The sequence below is a fragment of the Cyprinus carpio genome, chromosome A5 (genome assembly GCF_018340385.1).
Source record: "Cyprinus carpio isolate SPL01 chromosome A5, ASM1834038v1, whole genome shotgun sequence".
Lineage (NCBI taxonomy): Eukaryota > Metazoa > Chordata > Actinopteri > Cypriniformes > Cyprinidae > Cyprinus > Cyprinus carpio.
This window is the reverse complement of record NC_056576.1, coordinates 5,834,902-5,861,150: the sequence shown is the minus strand read 5'-3', so window position 1 is coordinate 5,861,150 and position 26,249 is coordinate 5,834,902. Positions and strand designations below refer to the sequence as shown.

The 26,249-nt window shown below is 34.4% G+C and overlaps 1 protein-coding gene across 3 annotated transcripts in view; it reads right to left on the bottom strand.

Moving 5' to 3' along the window:
- LOC122142217 (mucin-2) overlaps window positions 1–26,249 on the bottom strand; it is a 98,769-nt gene that overhangs the window by 34,667 nt on the left and 37,853 nt on the right. For 2 of the 3 annotated variants that reach the window (XM_042752083.1, XM_042752074.1), the window contains one exon: window positions 12,488–12,562. In XM_042752083.1, the coding sequence (XP_042608017.1) occupies window positions 12,488–12,562 (75 nt within the window). The remainder of the gene's footprint in view (window positions 1–12,487; window positions 12,563–26,249) is intronic. The other variant, XM_042752089.1, reaches the window with a different exon arrangement.

Here is a 26,249-nt window from a genome sequence, read left to right as displayed (position 1 = left end):
TCTATATATATATATATATATTAACTAATACATATATATATATACACTAATTCCATTCAAAAAGTGAAACTTGTATATTATATTCGTTCATTACACACAGACTGATATATTTCAAATGTTTATTTCTTTTAATTTTGATAATTATAACTGGACAACTAAGGAAAATCCCAAATTCAGTATCTCAGAAAATTAGAATATTGTGAAAAGGTTCAATATTGAAGACACCTGGTGCCACACTCTAATCAGCTAATTAACGCAAAACACCTGCAAAGGCCTTTAAATGGTCTCTCAGTCTAGTTCTGTAGGCTACACAATCATGGGAAAGACTGCTGACTTGACAGGTTGTCCAAAAGACGACAATTGACACCTTGCACAAGGAGGGTAAGACACAAAAGTTCATTGCAAAAGAGGCTGGCTGTTCACAGAGCTCTGTGTCCAAGCACATTAATAGAGAGGCGAAGGGAAGGAAAAGATGTGGTAGAAAAAAGTTTACAAGCAATAGGGATAACCCGCACCCTGGAGAGGATTGTGAAACAAAACCCATTCAAAAATGTGGGGGAGATTCACAAAGAGTGGACTGCAGCTTGAGTCAGTGCTTCAAGAACCACTACGCACAGACGTATGCAAGACATGGGTTTCAGCTGTCGCATTCCTTGTGTCAAGCCACTCTTGAACAACAGACAGCGTCAGAAGCGTCTCGCCCTGGCTAAAGACAAAAAGGACTGGACTGCTGCTGAGTGGCCCAAAGTTATGTTCTCTGATGAAAGTAAATTTTGCATTTCCTTTGGAAATCAGTGTCCCAGAGTCTGGAGGAAGAGAGGAGAGGCACACAATCCACGTTGCTTGAGGTCCAGTGTAAATTTCCAAAGTCAGTGATGGTTTGGGGTGCCATGTCATCTGCTGGTGTTGGTCCACTGTGTTTTCTGAGGTCCAAGGTCAACGCAGCCGTATACCAGTAAGTTTTAGAGCACTTCATGCTTCCGGCTGCTGACCAATTTTATGGAGATGCAGATTTCATTTTCCAACAGGACTTGGCACCTGGACACAGTGCCAAAGCTACCAGTACCTGGTTTAAGGACCATGGTATCCCTGTTCTTAATTGGCCAGCAAACTCGCCTGACCTTAACCCCATAGAATATCTATGGGGTATTGTGAAGAGGAAGATGCGATATGCCAGACCCAAGATTGCAGAAGAGCAGAAGGCCACTATCAGAGCATATCATAACACCTGAGCAGTGCCACAGACTGATCGACTCCATGCCACGCGGCATTGCTGCAGTAATTCAGGCAAAAGGAGCCCCAACTAAGTATTGAGTGCTGTACATGCTCATACTTTTCATGCTCATACTTTTCAGTTGGCCAAGATTTCTAAAAATCCTTTCTTTGTATTGGTCTTAAGTAATATTCTAATTTTCTGAGATTCTGAATTTGGGGTTTTCCTTAGTTGTCGGTTATAATCATCAAAATTAAAATAAATAAACATTTGAAATATATCAGTCTGTGTGTAATGAATGAATATACAAAAATATACAAAGTTTTAAAACATACACATTTTTTAGTTAATTATATTATTTTTTTTTAATTTTTTAATGTTTACATTTTAACTGTTTTATTTATTTATTTATTTAATTTTTAATTTAGTGTCTTTACAATCTAGTCAAAAATGATTGTAAAGACAAAAATAAAAAATCTACAATCAAAATGTTTAACAAATGAAATTCATATCAGTCAGCTCACACTTTATTTTTCAATATAATTTTATTTTATATGACAATTATATTATTATTATTATTATTATTATTATTATTATTATTATTATTCACAAAAAACACCAAAACACGAACTGATTAAATGTCACTGATAAAATGGCTCAGAAAATAATCAACTTCTTAGCAGCATTAAACTTTTAAATGTGACTTAAAGGGATAGTTCACCCAAAAAATGAAAATGTGTTTATCTGCTTACCCCCAGGGCATCCAAGATGTAGGTGACTTTGTTTCTTCAGTAGAACACAAACCAAGATTATTGGCTCAAACCGTTGCAGTCTACCAGTCTTATAATGTAAGTGGATGGGAATCACGGCTAAAACATACAATAAAACTAAGAAAAAAGCATACACAAACAAAACCAAATTAAACCCTGCGGCTCGTGACGATACATTGCCTGTGCTTGTCCTGAGCGCGTTCGCATCTTCTTCTTCAGCCTGTGCGTGTATATCATTTTTTTTTTTTACCTCTGATTCACGCAATGTCCAAACTGTTAGAACTCTCCTGAAAAAAAAAAAAAAAAATGTAATGTCTATATAGTTTTCATTTATTTTTTATTTCAGTCTCAGTTTTAATTATGTTAGTACATCAAACAAAACTAAATGAAAATAAGAAATGCTGCCCTGGCAACTAGCTGAAATAAAATGAGTTACATAAAGGTTATTGGTGTACTAAAAAATACTATTTACTTTTTGCCTTTTATTTACTAATACTATTCACCATTTAGTTTTTACTTGAAATTTCATATTTAAGTCATTGTGTTACTTTATTATTATTATTATTATTATTATTTGTAATTATTTGTGAAGTTTACTAACAACTTCTGACTAGCAACTAGTAAATCCTACATAATTTTTTATTATTATTGTAATACTATTATTACTATTACCAATAATAACACAATAACAACCTAGATGGTCAACCACAGGCTGCTCAATAGGTTTTTTTAACAGAGCTACCGTCTCTTGCTCAGATTCCCTTCACTACAGTACTTGTGTCTATCTTTCTCTATGGCTTTTGCCTCCCTGTAATTCACACTCCACCTCAGCACTCGCTGCCGTACACGGCCCTCCGCTTCCCCTCACGAGGCATTTTCTCCCCTTCACCTTCATTATCACTTGTTTAAAACTTTTACTAGGTATTGAATATTTGATGCAGATTAATATTTCACTGCAGGAGTGCCATCAGGAGAGCGAATAAGCGAAAGAGCTGAGAGCAGAGCAGACGTTTACCATTCTGCACCATGACTTCCTCCTCCTCTCAGACGTGGAATGAGCGTGTCTTTGCCCCGAGGAAATAAACATCTCATGCAGACCACTGAGTCATACATGGAGAAAGACGGAAAGACTTACGCAAAAGATGACGCTGATACTTGACCGAAACAGTATGAACGTGTGGTCCTGTACATACATAACATTCACTCATGTGTTTCTGCAGCAGTCATTTCAGGCTTTTTAGTTTTCCTGTAAATGTTTGTGAATGTTTCTTTTTTAAATAAACAAACTAGTAAAGTTTGTTTTTATGTTTTTAAAAGAAGTCTCTTCTGCTCACCAAGGCTGCATTTATTTGATTAAAATACAGTAAAAACAGTAATATTGTAAAATCTTATTCTAATTTAAAATAACTCTTTTCAGTTTGAATATATTGTAAACTGTAATTTGATCAGCTGAATTTTCAGGATCATTACTCTAGTCTTCGGTGTCATATGATCCTTCAGAAATCATTCTTATATTCTAATCTCTAACATTTCTCATTATTATCAATGTCGAAAATAGTTGTGCTGCTTAATATTTTTGTGGAAACCCAAATCAATTCATTTTAAGGATTCTTTAATGAATAAAAAAAAAGTAACAAATTTCAAGTAGTGTTGTATTTGTAAAATACGTTTTAAAAGTAAATGTTAAAATAAACTGTTAAGTATATAAGATTCAATATATTTAATACAAAATGATAATGTTAACATAATAATATGGAATATTAATTAAAATATTAAAATAATATTTAGCATTAATTTCTTTATAAAAAATGCTTAAAGACACCAAACGTTTGAATTATTGTTTGTTTTTTCTGTAAAGCTCCAAAGCATGTCTGCCTATATGCACAATTACAATCTTCTTCAACATAATTTGACGAATAAATCCCAAGATCACGACAAAATGTGTACAAAAAAAATCTGTTTTTCTTCAAACACTAATAGTAGAACATAAATTAACAGAGCTGACTTAAATGAATGCCGTGCATTCTACAATATAGATATAACATATAATAAAAGCCTCATTTACATAGAAAGGAAGTGTGTTTGCCAAGAAAAGAAAGACAATGAGTTCATTTAAATGCTCACAGTGCAATTCCAGTGCAGTTAGTGCCTATAGTTGAAATGGAATGCAGGTGGTTAGGAAATAAGGCAACACTTTTTGTGCTGAAATGCAAAGCTTAAGTGGTCAAACGGTTGGAAAAGAGGCTTCATTCATTCATTCAGTCATCCATTCATTTAACCCTTGTCACTTAAAGGCCTTCAGAGGTTATTGATATAGCGATGAGAATGCGCTACCATCACCAAGAACCCATATATCTGAATGTATTTTGAATGTACCAGCCACAAATCAATCTGTAAACAGCATCATTCTGTGTCTGTTTAAGTGACTCTACCCTTTCGGGAGCTACTCTAGATAAATGACACATTTCCCATCCAGCACGTGAAGCACCGTGGATGAGGCTGAAAAAAAATGTCGTGCCTGGCCACGAGCGAAGCTGGGCTGAAATGAGGCAGTCTGTCACCAGGCACCTCATACAAATCTCTCTCCCTGAGGCTTTGGACAATGAGAGGCAGGATCAGGTTTCATTCTGTGCTCCGTCCCCTCTGGAATCTGATTAGGCTGCTGTATATGGACTCCAGAGGCCTGGAGCGCTCATATAGATTCCTAAATGGAAGAGTCGGTCGTTTTTTTTTCCCCCGTCACTCCACAATTGCATTTATTGTAGTAATGCAGCAGCCCGTCACACATTTGAACCTGTTTATTAATATGCTGCGAGAACACCGTAAATAATAAATAAATGGAGTCTGTGTATATCTGTGGGGAAGTGCATCTATAATGGAGAAATGGGCCTGTGTGGAGCTTTAGGAAATCACTGAAAATGAAAGGGGGGAAAAAGATTTTCACACTACGGTTATTGATAGTAATAATCATCATTTCATGATTCTCAATATCAATTTTGCAAATTTTGATACAATAGCAGAAACAATGATGCAAATGAATGTAATCTATTTAAAAATACAGTCTAAAAAGTATCAATTTATGATATCATTTTTACAAATCAGTATAAAGATGTAAAATATTAAAGTATATGATAAAATAATAATATTTAAGTATTTTAAATGTATACAATAATAATGATAATAACATTTAACTCAAAATACCTAAATATTGTACTTGCAAAATAAGTTTTTACAAGTAATTGTTTAAGCGAACTATTAAATATATATTTTTTATATAATATAATAAATATTATTAAAACTAATGAAAGGGAAATAACAGAAATAAACTAGTGAACAAGTAATATCATATTCATATTCAGATAAAGTTGACATAACTGAAGTTTAAACATAATTGTTGTATATTTAATGTAATATGATAAATATAATTAAAACTTATAAAATGAAGGGGGGGAAACATATGAAGAGTTCATTTGTACAAACAGATAACTCCATTTTTAAAAATTCTCAGGAATCATGCTTCTTCATTGTGTATTCCAATTAATCTCAATCAAACTGCAGTTGGGTTATTTTGATTAAGCTAAAAAAACAACAAAAAAAACTGAGTTATCTGTTTTTGCAAATAAACTCTTCATATATAGTGCTGTCAAGCAATTAATCGTGAATAATCACATACAAAATAAAAGTTTTTGTTTACATAATATATAATGTATATGTGTGCTTTATATATTTATGTATATATAAATACATAAACATGCATGTATACATTTCAGAAAAATATGTTATGCTTATATATTTAATATATTTATCTGTAATATAAATTATATAAATATATATACATGTAAATGTTTTCAAAATATATACTGTATGTGTGTGTATTTATATATATATATATATATATATATAATAAATATATATATATATATATATATATATATATATATATATGCATAATAAATATACACAGAACACACACATATATTACGCACCTTTATTTTGTATGTGATTAATCATGATTAATTTTTTGATAGCACTAATACTATATATATATATTAGTCTTAATAATAATATATATATATATATATATAGTTCTGCTTATGCTTTTTGTATTTATTTCATAATAATATTTTCATTAGTCTTAATAATATTTATTATACATTAAATATATAACATTTGAAAGTTTTCTTGCACAATTAGTTCACACCTCTCTCTCTCTCTCTACACACACACACACACACACACACACACACACACACACACACACACACACACACACACAGCATATTTACTTGGTCTCATGCACAGATCCAGTATTTTAACTCATATCTGAATTGAGTTATAGAAAAGTCTAAAAATAGGGGCCAATGTATTGTGTTATTTTATATATCACAGGTGCTCTACCCGTATTTTGAATTACACATTGCGTTGTATTTTAGGGTGAATGTATTTAACTTAATGGACAATCTGGCATAAATTACCAGTTTCCCTTTTTCTACTTTTTTTTTGTTTTGTTTTCATTGTGTACATTTACTTCAGACAAACTGTGTTCAAATGAATGCCTCACCAAGACAGGCATCTACTAGAAGTGCATGTCACATGCAAGCAAAAATTGATTTAACACAGCAGTAAGGCATGTATCATTACATCTTAAGCTACAGTATAGTAGGCTTTTAATCTGACAAACCGAGACAATGTGAAAACCTGTGCACATCTCATATCTAATAGTTTTCTTCATTCCTTTATCATAACCTTTCCACAGATTAAACTTTCCAAAAACCTAAAACGTGACTAGCATCAGGAGACCCAAAAAGCACAATGTGCAAAGCCTTTATCGGATACTAAAACATATTCCTTTATCTTCTTCTTCACTTCATGGAGGATACAACATGAAAAGACATTATTGTGATTTAATTTCCCACTGGTACAGGAAGCTCATGTTTCCTCAACACTCACACAAGCAGCTCGGCCTGTGTCCACTTCTCTCATTTTCTCTGTAATATCCTCTATTGAGTCTCTCACACCATCAGTTGTACTGAAGCCTCAGTGCAGGATAACCAGGTCCAGAGATGGCCCTAGGGTCAACGGATAGCTGGGCTTAGTCTATGATCTCTGGATACTTGGTATGCACTTTTACATTTATATTTACTGTGCATTTAATCATTTAGCAGACGCTTTATCCAAAGCGACTTGCAAATGAGAACAATAGAAGCAGAAATAACTTTTGATGTAATATTGGAATATGATGCAGTTTAAGTCATGTTGCATGCATTATGAACCATTGTTCCTGCCAAGAACAACAGATTAAACCAGCCTAAGGTGCATTTCTGGTCTGCTGAGACTAGACTGTTATGATGGTTTTAACAGGGTTTTGGTCACATTTCAGCTGGATGACAAGCTTAACCATATTAACAACAGCTTGGCCTTGTTGGGAGATCAGCTAAACCAACTTACACCAGTTAAAACCAGCAAACTGCATAGTTATGTTTTTCATCAGGGTTATGAATTTTTTTTTTCTTTTCAGTATTACTGGAGCTAAAACTAAAAAAGAACTGTACTGTAGTCACAGCAAAATCTCCAGTGTTAATTTAACACTCCTGAGTGTGGACTCATATAAACACTGAAGTAGTGTTAAAAGTAACACTGAAGCAGTGTTGAAGTTAATGAGATAATTAGGTGATTGATTGAGTTATGATTGACCGTTATTGAAGACACCTGATTTTAACAAGCAGAATCACCAAAGAATACAATCACAATTTGTGTGTCACCATTATAGTGGTCAGTATTTGCTTTAGTTGGGATCTTGACCCTTAAGTATTTAACTTTAGGTTTTGTGTGGCTGTGGTAACTGAGTTATAACAGACAGATAAACCAGAGGAAATGTGATCATGTGGTATTTATTATGATTTGGACTAATTTTCATGTAGTGACCTGACTCTTTATTGATTACATAAACTAGGTGAAAAAAAATACAATATCTTTCATTTTTGTCCTAATCAGATAGATGTTTTTAAAAGTTACTTCTACATAAACAAAGAGTTCTTTATTTAGACACACAGACATCAAGAATCAGCGTGAGCATCACAACAATGGTGACCATCAAAAAAGCATGTTATAGCCAATAAAAACTCATCATTTTTGCCGTTTTGTATGTGACTTTTTAGTATTTAGTTTTGTGATGTTCAGAGTTGATCTGTTTATCTGAATATGCTGTTTGTCACCGTTGTTGAGATTCATACACTGATTCTTGATGTCTGTGTGTGCCTAAAACAACAAACGTTTTAAAATCAGAACAGTTTGCAAGGGACCCTTACAAAATGTATAGTAAACACAGACTCTTTCACTGTGGAATGAAAGTTGTTATATTCAATCAAGGATACATAACTCAGAGAAAAGACTCTGAATGAGTTCAATGATTCAGGTCAAATAATGATTACGTTAAAACATAATCATCACCACCTGATGACTTTCACTCGCTTATCTGTCTGTTATAACTCAGTTATATCAGCCAAACAAAATTTAATGTTAAAAAGTCAAGGGTCAAGATCCCAACTAAAGCAAACACTGACCACTATAATGGTGACACACAAATTGTGATGTTCTCGTTTAGTGATTCTGCTTGTTAACATCAGGTGTCTTCAATAATGGTAAATCATAACTCAATTAATCACCTAATTATCTTATTAACTTCAACACTGCTTCAGTGTTACTTTTAACACTACTTCAGTGTTTATATGAGTCCACACTCAGAGTGTTAAATTAACACTGGGGATTTTGCTGTGTAGTCACAGCCTCAAACATGCCACATAATCATGTGTTTTTAATCGCCACATGTAGCTTAACATGTCTGGAAATCATTTACTTGAAATCATCATTTGCTCATCTGCTTATTTAAAAGCTTTGGAAGTCATTTGAAAGAATTTAGTAATGAAATTTACGTCAGTATTCACAAATCAATAAAAACACAACATAGCACATGAGTTACAGTACATAATTTTAGTATGAGTCATAGACTTTTTATAGTATTTTAATGGTTCCTTTAAAAATTCTAATTGTGTGATAGCATGAATCAAAGAACATATATGGTTAGAATGACATAAATGGCACAAATGTTTATTTTTGCATGAACTATTACTTTAACCTTATAAAGCCTACTGTATTATATTTGATACATTTCTAACCCCTGTAAATTTTCAACATAAAAAAAAAAAACGTGTTGTACACAATCTACTACATGCCTTCTGTCATCTGACTGATAGTTGATACTTTTTAAGAAGGTAAAAGACCTTTTAGTGTAACTGTAAAAATGTCCACCTTCAGCTCATGGTTGGTATGTTTTTTTTTTTTTTAATTTTTCTTTTTAAATTTGTTTTTTTTTTTGGGGGGGGGGGGGCTCTAAAATTTTTCTTTATTTTTATAAGGTAGACTTCAGAAAAACTTTTATATTGTTAGTAATATCTAAAAAAAAAAAAAAAAAAAAAAAAAAACACTTACTGGACTGAATCAACTCAGTCTTACTTGATTTTGATTATCCAAACATATTTTTTTAAGAAAATCATGTTCAAATGTGATTATCAAATATGATCATCAGGCTTTTGAAAAACATTTATTTGTTCATCCCTCAATCATCATTGAATTGCATTGCATTATATGTTTTAAAACTACCCAGCTTTGATCATAAAACTAAGCCCTTAAATACCATCTTATTGAAATATTATTGGTAGATAAAGAGTGAAAAACTTATATTTATATGAATTTTATATAAGTAGTCTGTTACACTGTTATAAAGATCTCATTGATTTGCATTACAAGCTCTCAGAATTTCATATTAGTTTTTGGCCATATAAATATAAGCATCTATACCAAATTGCATATTTTTACTCAGTTTGGGCCTCTGAAAAAAATGCTGAAGATGATTAATTATTATAGTCAAAAAAACTGTTCTATTTCAAAATATGAAACTTTTCAGACTATTATTTCAAATGTCAGGCTTAAACCCTAACTCCCTGACGCGACCCGCACATTGTTGGTAAAGTGCTTTACCAACATTAATATTTAGATCACCCTCTGGGTAGACACAAGAGAAAATATCTAGCCTGTAATCGCTCTAAATTTATCCTTTCCATCTCCCGCTTTCTTCCTCCATACCTGCTTCTCTCAGTCGCCGGCTCTTGAAGCACAGGTTCGCTTTCATTTCCCCCCACAGATGGAGTCGCACTCAGACTTGGACGTGTTCCTTTTTTGTCTCTCTCTTTCTTCCTCGGATCTCTACAGGGACCTGGCAACTCTCTATCCTTCCGTCTCACTCTCAGCTCATCTGTTTCTGTGCTTTTGAGCTCACAGACGCGGATCCCCGTCCTCGATGCCAGGCTGCCAGCGCTCATCATACTGAGCAATCTCCTTTCCTGTTAACTGACTGATTCCAGTTCTGACGTCCTTAAAAGTCCAGCATATGTGCATCTGGTGCTGTCTATAGGATGATGCATAAACTGGACATGAACAGACGATACTCTCAGGAAACAAAACCGGCAAACGACATCTCCTAAATATCTCAAATGTGTCTCCTCAACTGGTTTTGCTTAAAAAGAAAGGTTCTTTATTGCCATTGATGGTTCCATGAAGAACCTTTAACATCCAAGGAAACTTTCCATTCCACAAAAAAAAGGTTATTCTAAGAATGTATTTGGGGAACCAAAGAATGGTTCACTTCAAAAAACCCTTTTGGATCCTTCAGTTTTAAGAGTGTATAAAAGGTAAAGCGGCTGCAAACTGAGTTTCTCATTGACTTTAAAGCTCTTGTAATTGCATTCTGTGTCACTCCGCCCCCTTCCTAATTTAAACTAACCACAGACATCCATATATGTGTGCATGCAAGTGTTTGTGATTCTCCAGGTCTCCTCTGGGAGTGTTATTCACACCTTCATTCTAGGCTGGAGCAGATGAAAATATGCGGTGACGTGGGCCACTGTTATTGATTTTAGTAGACATCGTGCAGTGGGGGAGGTTATGTAAGTACAGGCAATTATACCTTGGGAAGAAGGAAACTTCCTGGATGTCCACCTGGATCTTCCTCAGCGCTCTGAACACTGATTCACACGCCTGGAGGTTTCAGCCACTCAGCTGATCAGGTCTGATCAGGTCGGTTGTGACACACACTCTCGCAGATTTCATCCACTTGTTTTCAGCTGTACTAACTTTATATATTACATTGGCAAACTATAGACACTCATTTAGATTAAGTCTCATACAGCCAGACTTTTGACTGTCTGATCCACCTTGCAGCCCATTCTGGCCAAGAATCGTTCATTTTTAGACGGGAACAGACTGTCTGATTGTTGTTTACAATGACTTGTTCAGATGCAGGTAAATCTGAAATCAGATACAACCCAAAACGCACAGCTGAATAAAATAAAGATGCTCTTAAGGACACTTGGCTTGTTTACTTGCTACTGTCTCAAACAAAACTGTTGAATATCTTTCAAAGACGCAATGGCACAAACCTCACAGACTTTGCCAAATGCAGCTATGCCTTCCTTGGAAGCCCTCATAGTAGCAGACTGGGAACTTGTAAACATGATATTGTTTCCAAGTGAACTGAGAAGGATTCACAGAATTGTGTAAAGCATAGTTCTCAAGTGGTTTTAGTTTAGTGCCTAGACCTGGTTTGATGCTCTTGGAAGAAAATAAACATTTTAGGAGACTCTTTTTTTGCCATATTTGTCTTGCTTTTAACATATGAGAGATGAATTTGTGCCAAATGACTAGACGTTGATTGAACACATAGCCTAGGATGTCAAAAACAAAGTCTACACTGCAAAAAAACAAACAAAAAAATCTCATTAAATGTCTTAATAAAAACATCCTTAAAAATAAATTCACAAAATAATTAATATACATGTAATATAAATACTTGTATTCAGCAAGTATGCATTTAATTGATTTAACTGCATTTAATGCTGCTCTTCTGAACTTTATTTTCATAAAAAAAAAAAAGAAAAATCATGGTTTTCAACTGTTTTCAATACTGATAATAAAAAATTTTCTTGAGCACCAAACCAGCATATTAGACATTTTATTTGTATATATATATATATAAATAGAAACACACCAGTTGAGAACCAGCTGATTTTTGCATATTTTCTTTTTGCTGTTTTTGCAGACTTATGCAACTTATGCATTGTGAAGTGTCTTTTAGCCTGAGACTAATAGTATAATCACAGACAAGTTTAAAAGATCACATTTTATTCATATGTTCACGTATTATTTACCAGGAAGTTAAAAAGTAATAATCTGGCTCATATTTAACAGGCAACTCACTAATTAGCAAGGACATTGCATATTTCCCTAGCAAACGCCTTCCCACATACTCATGCATGCTAAGAAGTAAAATGAGCAGCAATTCATTTGAGCTTCATTCCATAGTATGACTTCCACTGAGTGTATTTGTGCAAATACTTTATGTAATTCTGCAAATTTGCATACAAACGCATAGAAATGAAAGGTGTCTTACCTGTATATGATACAGGCACAGTCTCTGCAGGTGCCACAGTTCTCAATGTCCTGTCCCGTTCGGTACGAGTGTCTTCTGAAACACACACAAGAAAACAATTACCAGGGGTTTTTAAAACTGTGAGCGTGTTGTAATGAAAAAAGACCTAATAACTTTAATGCTATTGCTGACAGACCACATAGATTGTTTACTGCACAACCTAAAGCATGTAAAGTATGTTGAATCAAATGCAGCTGAAGCAGTTCATGTTCATGGTGTCTTTGATGAATAACTCTTCTGAGTGTCTGACAGTTATGTAAGAGTGAGTCACAGCTAACAGGACTATACTACCATTCTGCTTAATTAAAACACTGTTGTTAGTGTGTGTTTATATATTGTGAGTGTGAGACAGAAGGCATCTTCTGAGAATGCCAAGTTTGCATTATGCATGCATTGAATTTACATGCAGGTATTACAGATATCTTCAGGAAGTCAACACACACATGGATTAGTTGTAGTTGTCTCTGCACATTAAGGCCTGGTTTCACAGACAGGGCTTAGGTTAAGCAAGGTTTAAGTCATAGTTCCTTTAGGACATTTAAGTAATTTTTGCCTTTGGAAAAAAAAAAAAACATTACTGATGTGCATCTTGAGACAAAACAAGGGCACCACTGACATATTTTAAGATCAATCAGTGCAAGTTTCTTTCAGTTGAAACAGCTCAGACTTAGTCTGGGACTAGGCTTAAGCATTGTCTGTGAAACGGGGGGTAAGTATTTTAGCATTTAGCACTTTTAAGGGCTCTTTTTTTACACTATATTACATCAATGCATGTGGTTTCACACAGACACCAGGTGCTGCTAAATAAAAGCGTGTGGCAGGAAGACTATATGCACGCATGCATACATGTCACATACGGTGCCTGAGTCTCACATGGGATAACAATGCTAGCCTGATTTAGCAGCTCTACACAATGGGGACTAATTACACATCACAGATTTCCGGAATCTTCCTCTTCGCCTTCCTCTGCTTCTGGAATTAAAGAGCTGATGGTAATCCTGAGGTTCTTGAGCAGCGCTTAAATAATCCACAGATGGGAACCAATCATAGAGAAGCTTTATGTGAACATCTTTGATCTATTTTCTTTTAACCAACATGCTTTATATTTAGAATAGCCTGTACTTCACACAAAACATTTATCTGTAACGTGCATCCATCCATCCCAGTTATTTTAGTATCATTTACTTAACTTCTATTGTTTTTGTTTACATCTTAATTTTATTTTGCATTTTAGGATTTTTTTTTTCTATTTAGATTTAAATCATTATTTCAGTTTTGGTTTTACCAAATTTTGTACTTCACTTTGTTGCCAAGTTATTGAAAAAAATTAAGTTATTTTATTTTAAAAGTTATTTTAAAAGTTTAAGTTTTTTTTTTATTATTATTATTTTAGGCTTTCATCTAATTTTTATATTTTATTTCAGCTTTATTTAATTGAATCTCTTATTTCAGTGAATCTATATATCAGTATTATTAGTATTTATTCAAATTAAATTAACTTTATATATACATATTTTTTTTTTAAGTTTTATGAAATTGGGGGGGGGGGGGGTCATTATTTCAGTAATTTATGTACTTTAACTTAAAATTTATTCAGTTGCCAGTGCAACATTTCTACTTTCTATTTAAGTTTAAATAGATCCATCTATCCATCCATCCATTTTTATGTGCATCTACAGTGTATTGACTGCAGAAGTGACAGCTTTAACATTAAAGTAACATGTTTTTAAAGGTCATCAGTCTTACTCTCTCCTTCTCACATGCAAATACTTACACACAGACACACACACACACACACACACACACACACACACACACACACACACACACACACACACACACACACACACACACACACACACACACACACACACACACACACACACACACACCACACACACACACACACACACACCACACACACACACACACACACACACACACACACACACACACACACACACACACACACACACACACACACACACACACACACACACACACAATCAAGGCAACAGTCTCATTAAAAGCTGGTTAAAGTCTCACCTTAACTCATTCACTGGGGGACAGTCATTTGTCATCAACACAACACAGCTCCTGTGTGTGTGTGTGTGTGTGTGTGTGTGTGTGTGTGTGTGTGTGTGTGTGTGTGTGTGTGTGTGTGTGTGTGTGTGTGTGTGTGTGAGCATTTCTATTCTCATAACGTAAAGAGGAAAGCGGTAAAAAAATCAATAGTCCTAATGATTTAATTCCCCAGAAGCCGTGCATTTAAACTGAAAACAAAACGAACAAAAGATTACAACTATTTGACATGAAATATAGCCATTATATCCTAAATAAACATATAAATAAACAAACCAAAAAGCCAATCAGTCATAATTGGTGGTCATCAATCACGAGAAATCTTTTGTTAAGACTTCAAAAAAATTAATTACGAGAAATATAGAGAAAAGACGGAAAAAGATGGACGTTAGAGGGTGCATTAACCAAAAATAGTCTTTACATATACATTCAAAATATTTTGTCATTTTAATAAATTAAATATAAGGTATCTGGTGAATTGTGTTTCCCTACTTTAGAAACATTCTGGTAAACTAGTGATTGAAAGTGAAGAAGATAAGAAATATTTTTCTTACAGGCATGAAGTACAGTTCAAATACTGCTGTTGTTTTTTAAAGAGAGCTATGCTTTAACTTCTATAAGCAATTATCTAAAAATTCAACACAACTTAGTGCATTCAGATAGTTAGGTCCTCTCAACTATTCTTAATTTCAAAGGACAATTAATATATAAATTCAAATGTGCTATCTTCCTAAATGCTTCTAAAGGTGCATTTAAAGCTAATGCTTACAAAGCAGTTGACACACAAATTACGAATAGTATAGTGACAAATCAACAAATGAAAAAAGATGAGCTCGGAACATCACAAAAGAAAAAATAAATAAATATCAATAGTGAGAAGACAGACAAAAATTGAAACCACAACAAAACAATAATCTGTGTAATTCAAACAGCAACTGCATATTTTATTCATGTTGCAATGTATTATGGGAAATAATTGACCTTTAATATTTTACCAATTCTATTCAAATTAATTTAAAGTAATGAATTTCTTTAGACAAATGTGTTTGACTACTTGGGGCAACATTTGGGGGAATTCTGGGTAACATTTTAGATTAGGGAATACATATTCCCTTTTAATAAGAATTTCCCCTCAATAAACTCCTAATATGCAGCTTATTGATAGCAAATAAAGTATTTGTTTCAGATTAATGTTAACTAAAATATTCTTATTAAGAAAAACTAAAAAACATTTAACATAAAAAGGCATTAACATGTGATTTATAAGTACTAAAAACAGCAAAATATTCTAGTAATATGCATGCTAGGTAAACAGCTTGTTAACAGTGAATAGTGTTATCTAAAGTATTACATAATTTTTTTTTTTTTTTCTAAATGTAGTTTCATATAATTAACTAAAAATATCTGTAAACTGGGAAGTTGCTTTTTTTATAGTGCTGTAGCATCACAATGGCAACTTGTGCACAAGCACAAGTGACAATATTGCAATACAAATCACTGTCAGAAAGTTACCCCAAGTGTTCTTAGATCTGTTTTCTGGGATGACCTTTCAGTGTTAATTACTCTGAGAGAGACGCTGTGGGGATTTGAGTGTAAGGTCGAATTAATTATCTGTCTTTTCCAGGTTAACTGAATACAGCAGTTTAAGATTCATATAGAGCAGACGTTCACGTTTTCACATTGCTATTTTATGTACTGGTGCTCAGTTGATTCATACAGGTTTTATTTGAATCTGAGATAAATGTGAGCAGTTATTTCATTGCCACAACAATATTCAAGTCAACAAGAAATCAAAACTGAAACTTCACTGTAGACAAATTATTTTTTAGGTTACTATTATGTTTTACAAGAAAATACTATTTCAGTCTTTCAAAATTTCACATTTAATTCAATGTGTTACATGTAATTATTTGTGGAATTTACTAGCAATTTCTGAATGAAAACAACAAAGTTTCTAGACCAGTTTCTACATTATTTTTTAAAGAAATAATATACAGAAAAGAGACTAACACATTGAATAAAACATGACATTTTGAAGTAGAAAGACTGAAATAGTATTTACTACAATATAATGTTCATTTTATTTACAACTTCAAAAAACTTAAATAATATCTTTATATAAATAATAACTTGCTCTGCCTCTTTTCCTGTTGACGTCTCTTAGGTCATGCAGGTGATTATACCATAAATCAATAGTCAAACTGTTATTTATACATGGTTTCAGCAAACTCAAAATTATTATTATTTATTTATTTTCAAATTTGAGAGAGACAGAGAGAGAGAGAGAGATGTGTAAATTGTCTGCATCTGTGTCTCTTTCTACAAACAATAAAGCGAAGTTTAGTTACTTAAAAACAGCTATTTTACCCCCTCCTTGCTGAGAATTATAATGTAGCGAATCAGTATCAATAAATAAGAGTCGCTTAGCAGTGCTGACAACAGGTTTATGAGCTTCTGAATGTTACATTTTTGCACAGGGCGATCGCAGATCTCTGTGTGTGAGTGTGTTTTTAATGCATTGGTCTTGTCACACACACACACATACAGTGGTGTTCAGTAAGGGCACACTGTATATCTGTTATTCCAGAAACTTTTGAAAAGTTTAAAAAACTAATTTATTAAAAATTCTTTAGAAATATTTGCATTAAATTAATTTTTATCCTATCATTTAAAAATGTGTATGTACTGTACCAAGTATTAATGCATTACAAAATGCACAACCCCCCCCCCCCAAATAGAAATTGGCACGTCATGCCAAATAGGTTGCCGACCCGGATCTAGAAGAAATTCAAAAGAGCTTCGACATAACCAAGCAAACGTTTAATGACTACAGAGAGAAGTGACTTGCTTTAACAGAGATCTTAGACACAAACTAAAAACCAACAAGAGAATAAAATTAAGTGAGAAGCCATTTACCCATCATAATCACATAATGCAGCACTCCACTCCATGCGCTGAAGATTCATGAATACATTCTTATAAAGAAGACTAATCATCTTTGATAGTGCACTGATCACAGCAATTGTAATGACACAAAATTATGCCATTTTCCTCTTTCTGTTGTTTTCTGCTATTGTTTTCATTGTGCACACATTTACTAGCAGAATGCCATTTCATATTCCTTGTCTTTCTAAGTGTTAAACATTATTGATTTACCCAAGCAAGGCTCTTTTCTTTGAACAGTGATTTTGGTTTGCATCTATAAAATTATGAAATATGCATAACTTTAATGCATAATGATTTATTTCTATAACAAGCTGTTCACAATTGCGATTCAGAACATTTGTCTTTACAAGCACAAACAAATTGTTACTTTTTTCATGCATGTTAATTTGGACAAGCTAGTATGAGTCATTTCTAAGCCTGTACGTGTTTCAAGCATTTTCAGCTAAGAACAAAACCATGCACCACAAAGTTGGCCTAAAATGAAGCAATTAAGTCTTTGTGGAAAACACTTGGTTGACAGTTTGAAATGCAACAGTGAATCTCTCCTAGGCAACCTCACAAAGTAAAACAAGCTTTCCAGAGTTTTCTATCACGCTTTGAAGCTGACAGTTTATAAATACAGGGTGTACAGGGCATCTGCGAAGAAAGATGCCAATCCAAGCAGTTTATACAGTACATACCGGATCAGGGCAATCTTGTAAGTATGCTACCGTATGTTGCCCATCTCATTTATACGCAGATCAGATCATTATTGTTCGCAGACTTCATGCTTCTAAAAACAGAAGCTCATGGATAACATGACAGCGAAGGTTTATGGACAACCCGCGAGGCAGCACGGTTTAGAAAGAAATGGACACGTCTGAGAGTTTTGGCAAGCATGTTTTTCTCTTATCAACCGAGCCCCGGAGGAGACATGCTGTCAGGTTTGAGAAACAAGCAGACTGTTGAGTGTGATGGACAGCAATGTAATGCCACCGGTGTAGTGCATCAAAACTCAGAAAAACCTGGTGCTGCACTTACTTTAACTAAATGACACATACATTTGCTTTAGGGACACTGGGATCGTTACTGGAAATCACATACTATTCTGCCCCTTTCTGCTTCCTACAACAACGTATACTTTACTGCATGCTATTTTTACAGTAAGTGCAGGGCATAAAACAGCATTTTTGGGCTTATTTATGGCACAAAATGGAAGTTAAGAGATGGATGCATTGCATTGTGGGAAAGAAACGTATATGACTTTTTATAATTAAAACATTTTGCAACATTGGCACTGTTACTGAACTGAATTGAATCAACACTGAACTGACTGGAGCAAAATAATGACACTAATAATGACAAAGAATGAAGATAGAATCTCATATATGATGAAGTTTGCATGATTTTTTCTGTAATTTTCCTATTTTTTACTGTGAAGCAGCTTTGAAACAGTTTGTATTGTATCAAGCAGTATAAAAAGGTGACTTGATTTACTGCAACTTTTGACAAATAACCTCTAGTATGTCATTCCAGTTGACATGCATACACAAATTATACATACTATGCATACACTATAAAAATAATTTCAGTCTTTCTACTTCAAAATTTTGTGTTTTTAATTCAGTTTGGTACTTGCTATTTCTTTGTAATTATTTGTGAATTTTTCTAACAGTCAAAACTGTTTCAAAGCAAACCCCACACCATATTATTTTCAGTGTATTGTAATTTAAACTACATTTGTAAAATGAAGAAGAAAAAGTTGCTATGTGGTTGCTAGGTGGATGCTCACTAGCAAAGACAAAAGAGCCCATTTTCAAGCCTCCTTGATATTCTCACCTCTTTATATGTCTCAGGTCTTACATTTTGTTCACCCATTTTATCATCTGCCAGGCAAAATCGGTTAGAAAAGTAATAGCACCTGTCATCAATAAGATGCATGAATGTAGTCACAGCTAAAGGATGTTGTTAGGCATGATGTACAACACAGTCTGCAAACCTTTTAGCTGTGACTACATTCAAAACATTGCACAGCCTCAAGAGCCTTATTGCTTTTCTAAACCCAACACAGGTTCATTGGAAAATGAGCCTCTATCTACCTACATATTTGCAAAACTCCAAAAACGTACCTCCAATTTACTGCAGTTTCCAGCTGAAATTGTGGCAGTAATATGGCAACAAATTGTATTACTTTTCACACAAATTATGATTACAGGGGCAGATTATTGATTAATAAACACTTAGTTTCACACCATTTCCTTGCACAATACTATATTTTGACCCTCTTAAAATAGTGCATGATTTGTAAACAAATTCATTTTGACATTTGCATCACATTTGCCATCTGGCCAGCACTACAGAGCACTGAGCACCAGAATGGTCAGACATAGGAAACGTTTCTTCTCTGAGGCAATCTACCTCATGAACAGTTAAATGTTCTCCCCACTGTGCAATAAAACATGTGTGATACCCAACTATCTATACTTATATTTATTATGCATATGTTATTGATTTAATATATCTTACATCTATCCACATTCCCTTACATAATTTGTCTATAGCACATCTGTACATATAATATAGCCTAGTTTACTGTCTCTTTGTCTATTGTGTATTGTTTTTTACATATTTATTTTTACACACTTATTTTTATTTTGTCATCTGTGTCTTGTCACTTGTCAACCTGTCTGTGTCTTGAAAGCTTCTGTCACTAAGACAAATTCCATGTGTGTGTAAGCACACTTGACAATAAAGCTCTTTCTGATTCTGATAATTAGCTGCATACTTCTCGCTTTTCTGACATAGTAAACTTGCTCATTAGCTCACCTGGTATAGTACTTAGGTACAGGTCCTGTTAAACATCAGTCACAATGCTCAATAAAAGAGGTCAAAAACTTGTGGAAGCAAGCAAAAATGGCATGGTTGCTTCAGTAATGAGTTTTTATCTCACGTTTGTTCTTGTTAACATAATAGGTTAGGTTTAGTGTAGGGTTATATGATATTTTCAAACGCGACAGAACATAAACCTTTTAGGTCCAGTCACCAGACGTTTGATTTCATCAATGTAATAAAAGGTGCCAGATTCATGTTCATCTGTTTCAGATAAAACTGAATGCACTCTTACTCGAAATGTAATGTAATAGGTTATCATTTTGCAGAAATGTTTGTCACATGCCACATTTTTCACTATTATATATATATATATATATATATATATATATATAACATGACATGTTATGACATAACATAACATGACTGCTTTAGATTTTTTTTTATCCTAAATGATATTCAACAATAATAATCCAGGACCAAATCTATTTGATTTGTAACAATACCATGTTTCCATGTTACTGTGAACTGAAAGTAGTCCGTGCTAGACTGTAGACTGTAAGCTGCTCCTCGTGCAGAGACGAACTGGCCACATGTTTAGAGTCAGCAGCCCATGTGACAAGCATGCTAATGTAGCATCCTAATCTTGTCCTTACTCACTGACTTTGGTCAATCCCTCACTCACTCTTTTGGTCTCGTTTGTGAGAGTGAAATGAATGAGTAGCACTCTGAAATAAACAGATAAGGTTTAGTATCAGTCCATCATCTCACAGCAACAATCTGTGAATCATCAACCTCTACACCTTTATTCTGTCAGCCCCATGTCAACCTGTTTACTAGTGTGGATGACTTTAACATCAATCGGAATGCGAAAAAAGCTAAGCTGTGAAATCACTGCTGAAAAGCATATGTTGTATTTTGTGTGTTGTGCAAGTACTGAAATCTAGATTCAAAATGTAAAGGAATAGTCCAAGTTAAATACAATTTAAGATCTCAATAAGAAAAGCAACACAATACTAAAATATTACTAATTTAGGGTGCATTTGAATTGCATATAAAATTTATATTCATTTGCATTACAAAAATTTAACATAAATTAATAAATATAATGTGATGCATATTTGGCAGTCATACATACAGTAAATGAAACAATTAAGAATTCTGTAATAGTACTAATAAACAATATGGTTTAAATACAATAACCGTAAGTTTACAGTATTCAGCATTGATTAATCCATAAATCCAACATTGAAACAGTTAAAAATAAACTATGCCATGATTTTTTGGTGTGCAGAAATCTTACCGGTTTTTTACCCGTTTCATTTATATATGAACAACAGATATGCATCACATTAAGTTTATTAGTTTACGTTAAAACTGTGTAATCTAAATAGAAAACAATTTTATATGCAATTCAAAAACATACATTTAAAATTTATGCCCAAACATTTTTTTTTTATTTGTTTTTTGCAAGACAGTACAGTAAGTGTACATTTTAAGTACACAATTTTTAATGCAACTTAGTTGGATTTTTGCTAATTATTATTTGACAATCGACAACATAAAATACATTAGAAAAAAAACATGAAACAAAGCCAAACTGAAAGCAAAATTGCATTTTCTCATCTCAAAGACAGAGCAAAAATTCTACTTCTGTAGCATCAAATATTTTCAGCCAGACTAATGAATTGTCTCTTTGGAAGCCAAGAGACTCCCTAGCTAGTATATCACAGTTAATTCTGTAAAGATTTTTAGTTATTCGCCATTTATCAGATGCGTTTTATTGAAAGCGTTGTACAGCACACTAATTGCAGGAACCGTCCCCATGGAACTAAGGGCATTGCTGTAGTGCTCAATGGTTATTGACCGCAGACCATAATCTCTGTGTAATCAAGCAATTGTTAATGTACTTTCCTCTGTGTTTTGGTGACCAAAAGCAGTGTAATGAAATCCTTTGGCGATGTGTTTCAAAACAACTAACTAAATAAAATGGAAATGGATGGAACTTTCTTGGTGGCAGTTGTTGAGGACGAAACGAGCACTAAATGGATGCCTTTGGGGCATGTGTGATTAATTATGGTGTCTTTACCGCCACAGCGGGAGCATCAGTGTGTGTTTGTTTGCCCCCTAAACCACAATAACTGTTGGATAAACATATGTCTCTGGAGTGATTTTGTTTGGACGTTTAACCTTGCATAATACATTTCTGAATGCACTGCAAGGTGCCACTGACTGCTCTAAACAAATTATGGATTTTTGTTCTTTATGCTTTGTAAAGAAAATAAATTATTCCTCGCAGGCATTGCAGTGGTCACAATTTGTCCACTTTGTGTTACTACATTAGAATATTAAAAGTAAGCGTTTTTGGAACATAAAAACAAATATGATTTAAAAATAAACAACTTTTCTAAATTAACAACAAATACACAAAACTACACTAACTGGCCATAATCTAGATAATTAAAGGAATATTTCACCCAAAAATTTAAATTGACTAAAAATGCACTCACCCTCAGGCCTCATCTGAACAGATTTGGAGAAATGTAGCATTCCATCACTTGCTCACAAATGGATGGTCTGCAGTGAATGGGTGCCGTCAGAAAGAGAGTCCAAACAGCTGATAAAAACATCACAATAATCCACAAGTAATCCACACCACTCCAGACCATCAGTTAATGCCGTGTGAAGTGAAAAGCTTCATGTTTGTAAGAAACAAAAGTGAAAAAAGAAGAAAAAAGTGAAAAGTTAAAAAAAAAAGTGAAATTGACGTGACATACAGCCAAGTATGGTGACCCATACTCAGAATTTGTGCTCTGCATTTAACCCATCCAAAGTGCACACACACAGCAGTGAACACACACACACCATGAACACACACCCAGAACACCCACAGCGGTCATTTATGCTGCGGCGCCCGGGGAACAGTTGAGGGTTCGGTGCCTTGCTCAAGGGCACCTCAGTCGTGGTATTGCCGGCCCGAGACTCAAACCCACAACCTTAGGGTTAGGAGTCATTAGGCCACGACTTCCCCATGCATCATTAAGATGTTTCTGACTTCAAACCATTGCCTCTGGCTGAAATTTGAGCCCACTATTCATAATATTGCTTTCTCCAGTAAAAAGTCATCTGGTCCGAATCAGGAGAGAAATATGCACCATTTACAACCGAGAGCAGTCCAAGAGAGATCTTAACAAATATGGTGGTGGATTTTAATGCAGATGACAACAGAGGATGGACTTTTTCACTTGAGGAAGCGTTATTATGGATTGTTGCCAAAAGAGATGTTTAAAGTTAAAACATCTTGATGGATTAGTTTATTACAAACACGCAGCTTTTCACTTCACCAGATGTTAATTGATGGACTGGAGTCGTGTGGTCTAATTGTGGATTATTGTGATGTGTTTATCAGCTGTTTGGACTCTCATTCTGACGGCACCCATGTGCAAGTGATGTAATGTTAAAGTTCTCCAAATCTGGATGGCCCGAGGACAAGTACTTTTTCAGCAGTTTTGGGTGAACTGTTCCTTTAAGTCATGTTTAAAGTCAAGTTTACACACTGCCATAAACAATGCCATAGAAGGTGGCAACATATGAACTCATTACACCACAAAAATGTTGCTACCTGACAGATATTAGATATTGAAAACTAGCCAATCAGAAACATTATGTGCCTGTCAATCATTGTCTCCCAAATGAAAGCTAAACTGGCATGCCCTGTGCTTTTTAGCCAATCAGGATCATTCTGTGCCTGTCAATCATTTTATGTCTTTAAGTTTTCTGACATCAGCACCGCTGAAAGGTTGATTTTTGATGAGAAGTTGGGAAAAAAGGGTTTTAAAAAATGCTATTTTACAGCACTTTTAAAATCAGCTTAAACACTGTAAGTGAATAAAGCTTTGGTTAGACAAATTTCATTTGTATTGACATTCACAGAAAGCCTGCCTGAGTGTATTTAACAGGTTTTGTGTGCTTTTGGGGACAGAATATCTGGAAAATGTTCCCAGAAGAGAAACAAAAGGAAAATGAATGAAAGAAAAATGAAACGGCAGCATTACTGTAGCCTAAAACAATGACTAACAATATCTCTTATCACATATGCATCACCAGTATCAGTACTGCGGCGTCTGAAGCAATCCTCTTTAGATGTGTCTGTATTCACTACTCTTTCTTTCTCTTTCATATGTCTAATGCCCTGTCTGACTTGTTTCTGACTTAAAGGAGTCACTTTCCAGATAAATAACCTCAGTGTGGTAAAGTGGATGTGGAGGTGCAGGGTAATTGACTTCATACTCCTTGGCTTCTCTTATGTAAACCCACAGTCACGCCACATGACAGCCACAAGATAAACACCATTTAGGAAGTGCAAACTGGGCCTGATGGCATGAATCAAGCCTGAATCTATTCATCCGAACTATGGATCAATAGAGCAAACCATTTCACCAAACAGATTAAAGGGTTCTGCTGTTATCACAGACGCTAGAAGCTGAGCAGAGAAATGCAGTTTATATAATATCAATTTACAGCCAGACTGTGGCCACTAGACAAATCTTGATACTTGAGATTTTATGTTTGGATATTTTGCTACTTGATGCTTTTCTCAATATTTATGTGTTTGCTTTGAAATGGCTTAAAAGGGATTCTTTTTTTCCAATCAGAAAACCAGAAACCAATCATTTCAACTAAACAGCTATTACAGTCAATTAGATTCAAAACGTTTAATGCAAGAAGTAAAAAATGGTAAAAAAATAAATAAATAAAAAATATGCAAGACTGACATTTAATCATTAATTCCTTGTATAAGAGAGAGAGATTATATAGATGAACTAACAGACGGACGGACAGACAGACAGACAGACAGACAGACAGACAGACAGACAGACAGACAGACAGACAGATAGATAGATAGATAGATAGATAGATAGATAGATAGATAGATAGATAGATAGATAGATAGATAGATCGATCTAGCACATGAAGGCTGAGCAGCACTCATAAGCGTTTTGATAAAAACAGAACCGGATTTCTGTAACCGCTGAAGGAAATAAACGTGACAGCATGGTTTGTTTTGTCATTTCATGGAACTGTTAGCTGGTTGAGCAGCCATTAAAATACACATCCGTGTAAGCATGGAGGGGGAGAGAGAAAGAGCGAGAGCTTCCTAATATGCAGGTGTGAGTTTGGCATGTTAACTTTGAGCTTGTGTCTTGCTGAGATGTAGACTCCAGCACACTGAGTCATGTTTAGCGGGTGGGAGGGAGAGTGTCAAACGCAAGGCTGTTTATCGCTCTCAAACAAACACATTCACAGAGTGAGTTATTGGAATGGACAAAAGATTTTCAAGGAGAAAACGAACAAAACTTTGTACTAAACATGGTCAGGTCTAATCTCAGTCAAATATAGTGGAGGTCAAAAGAGACCCTGAATGAAAACGCTTCTATCCCACATTCAAATTCAATGCAAACTGTTCAATCACAAATTATTTTAGCAGCATAAACATGTAAATGAATAAAATTTACATGAATAAGTGCCATAACCCATGATGATCATGTTCTCCAGCATGAGTTTGAGATTTTCAAAAGATCATGTCATGCTTCAATAAAACATCTGACCATCTGTTAAAAGGACAAAGTTTAAGTTTGTCATTTCTTCAATTAAACTACATTTTATAAACGATTATACATTTAATCTATGTGTGTGTGTATATATGTATATATATATATTTGTTTTTCATACATATTCCAAGCTTTGGGGATGGCACACAAAGGCAGATGGGTGCAGGAAGAGGCTTGGGAGGAGGACGAACAACAAAGTCCTGGGTGGTAATGACAGAAATGAAAGCCAGGGAGAGGCCTTGAGCAGGGGCATGATGGAAGGGGGCCAGGCCACA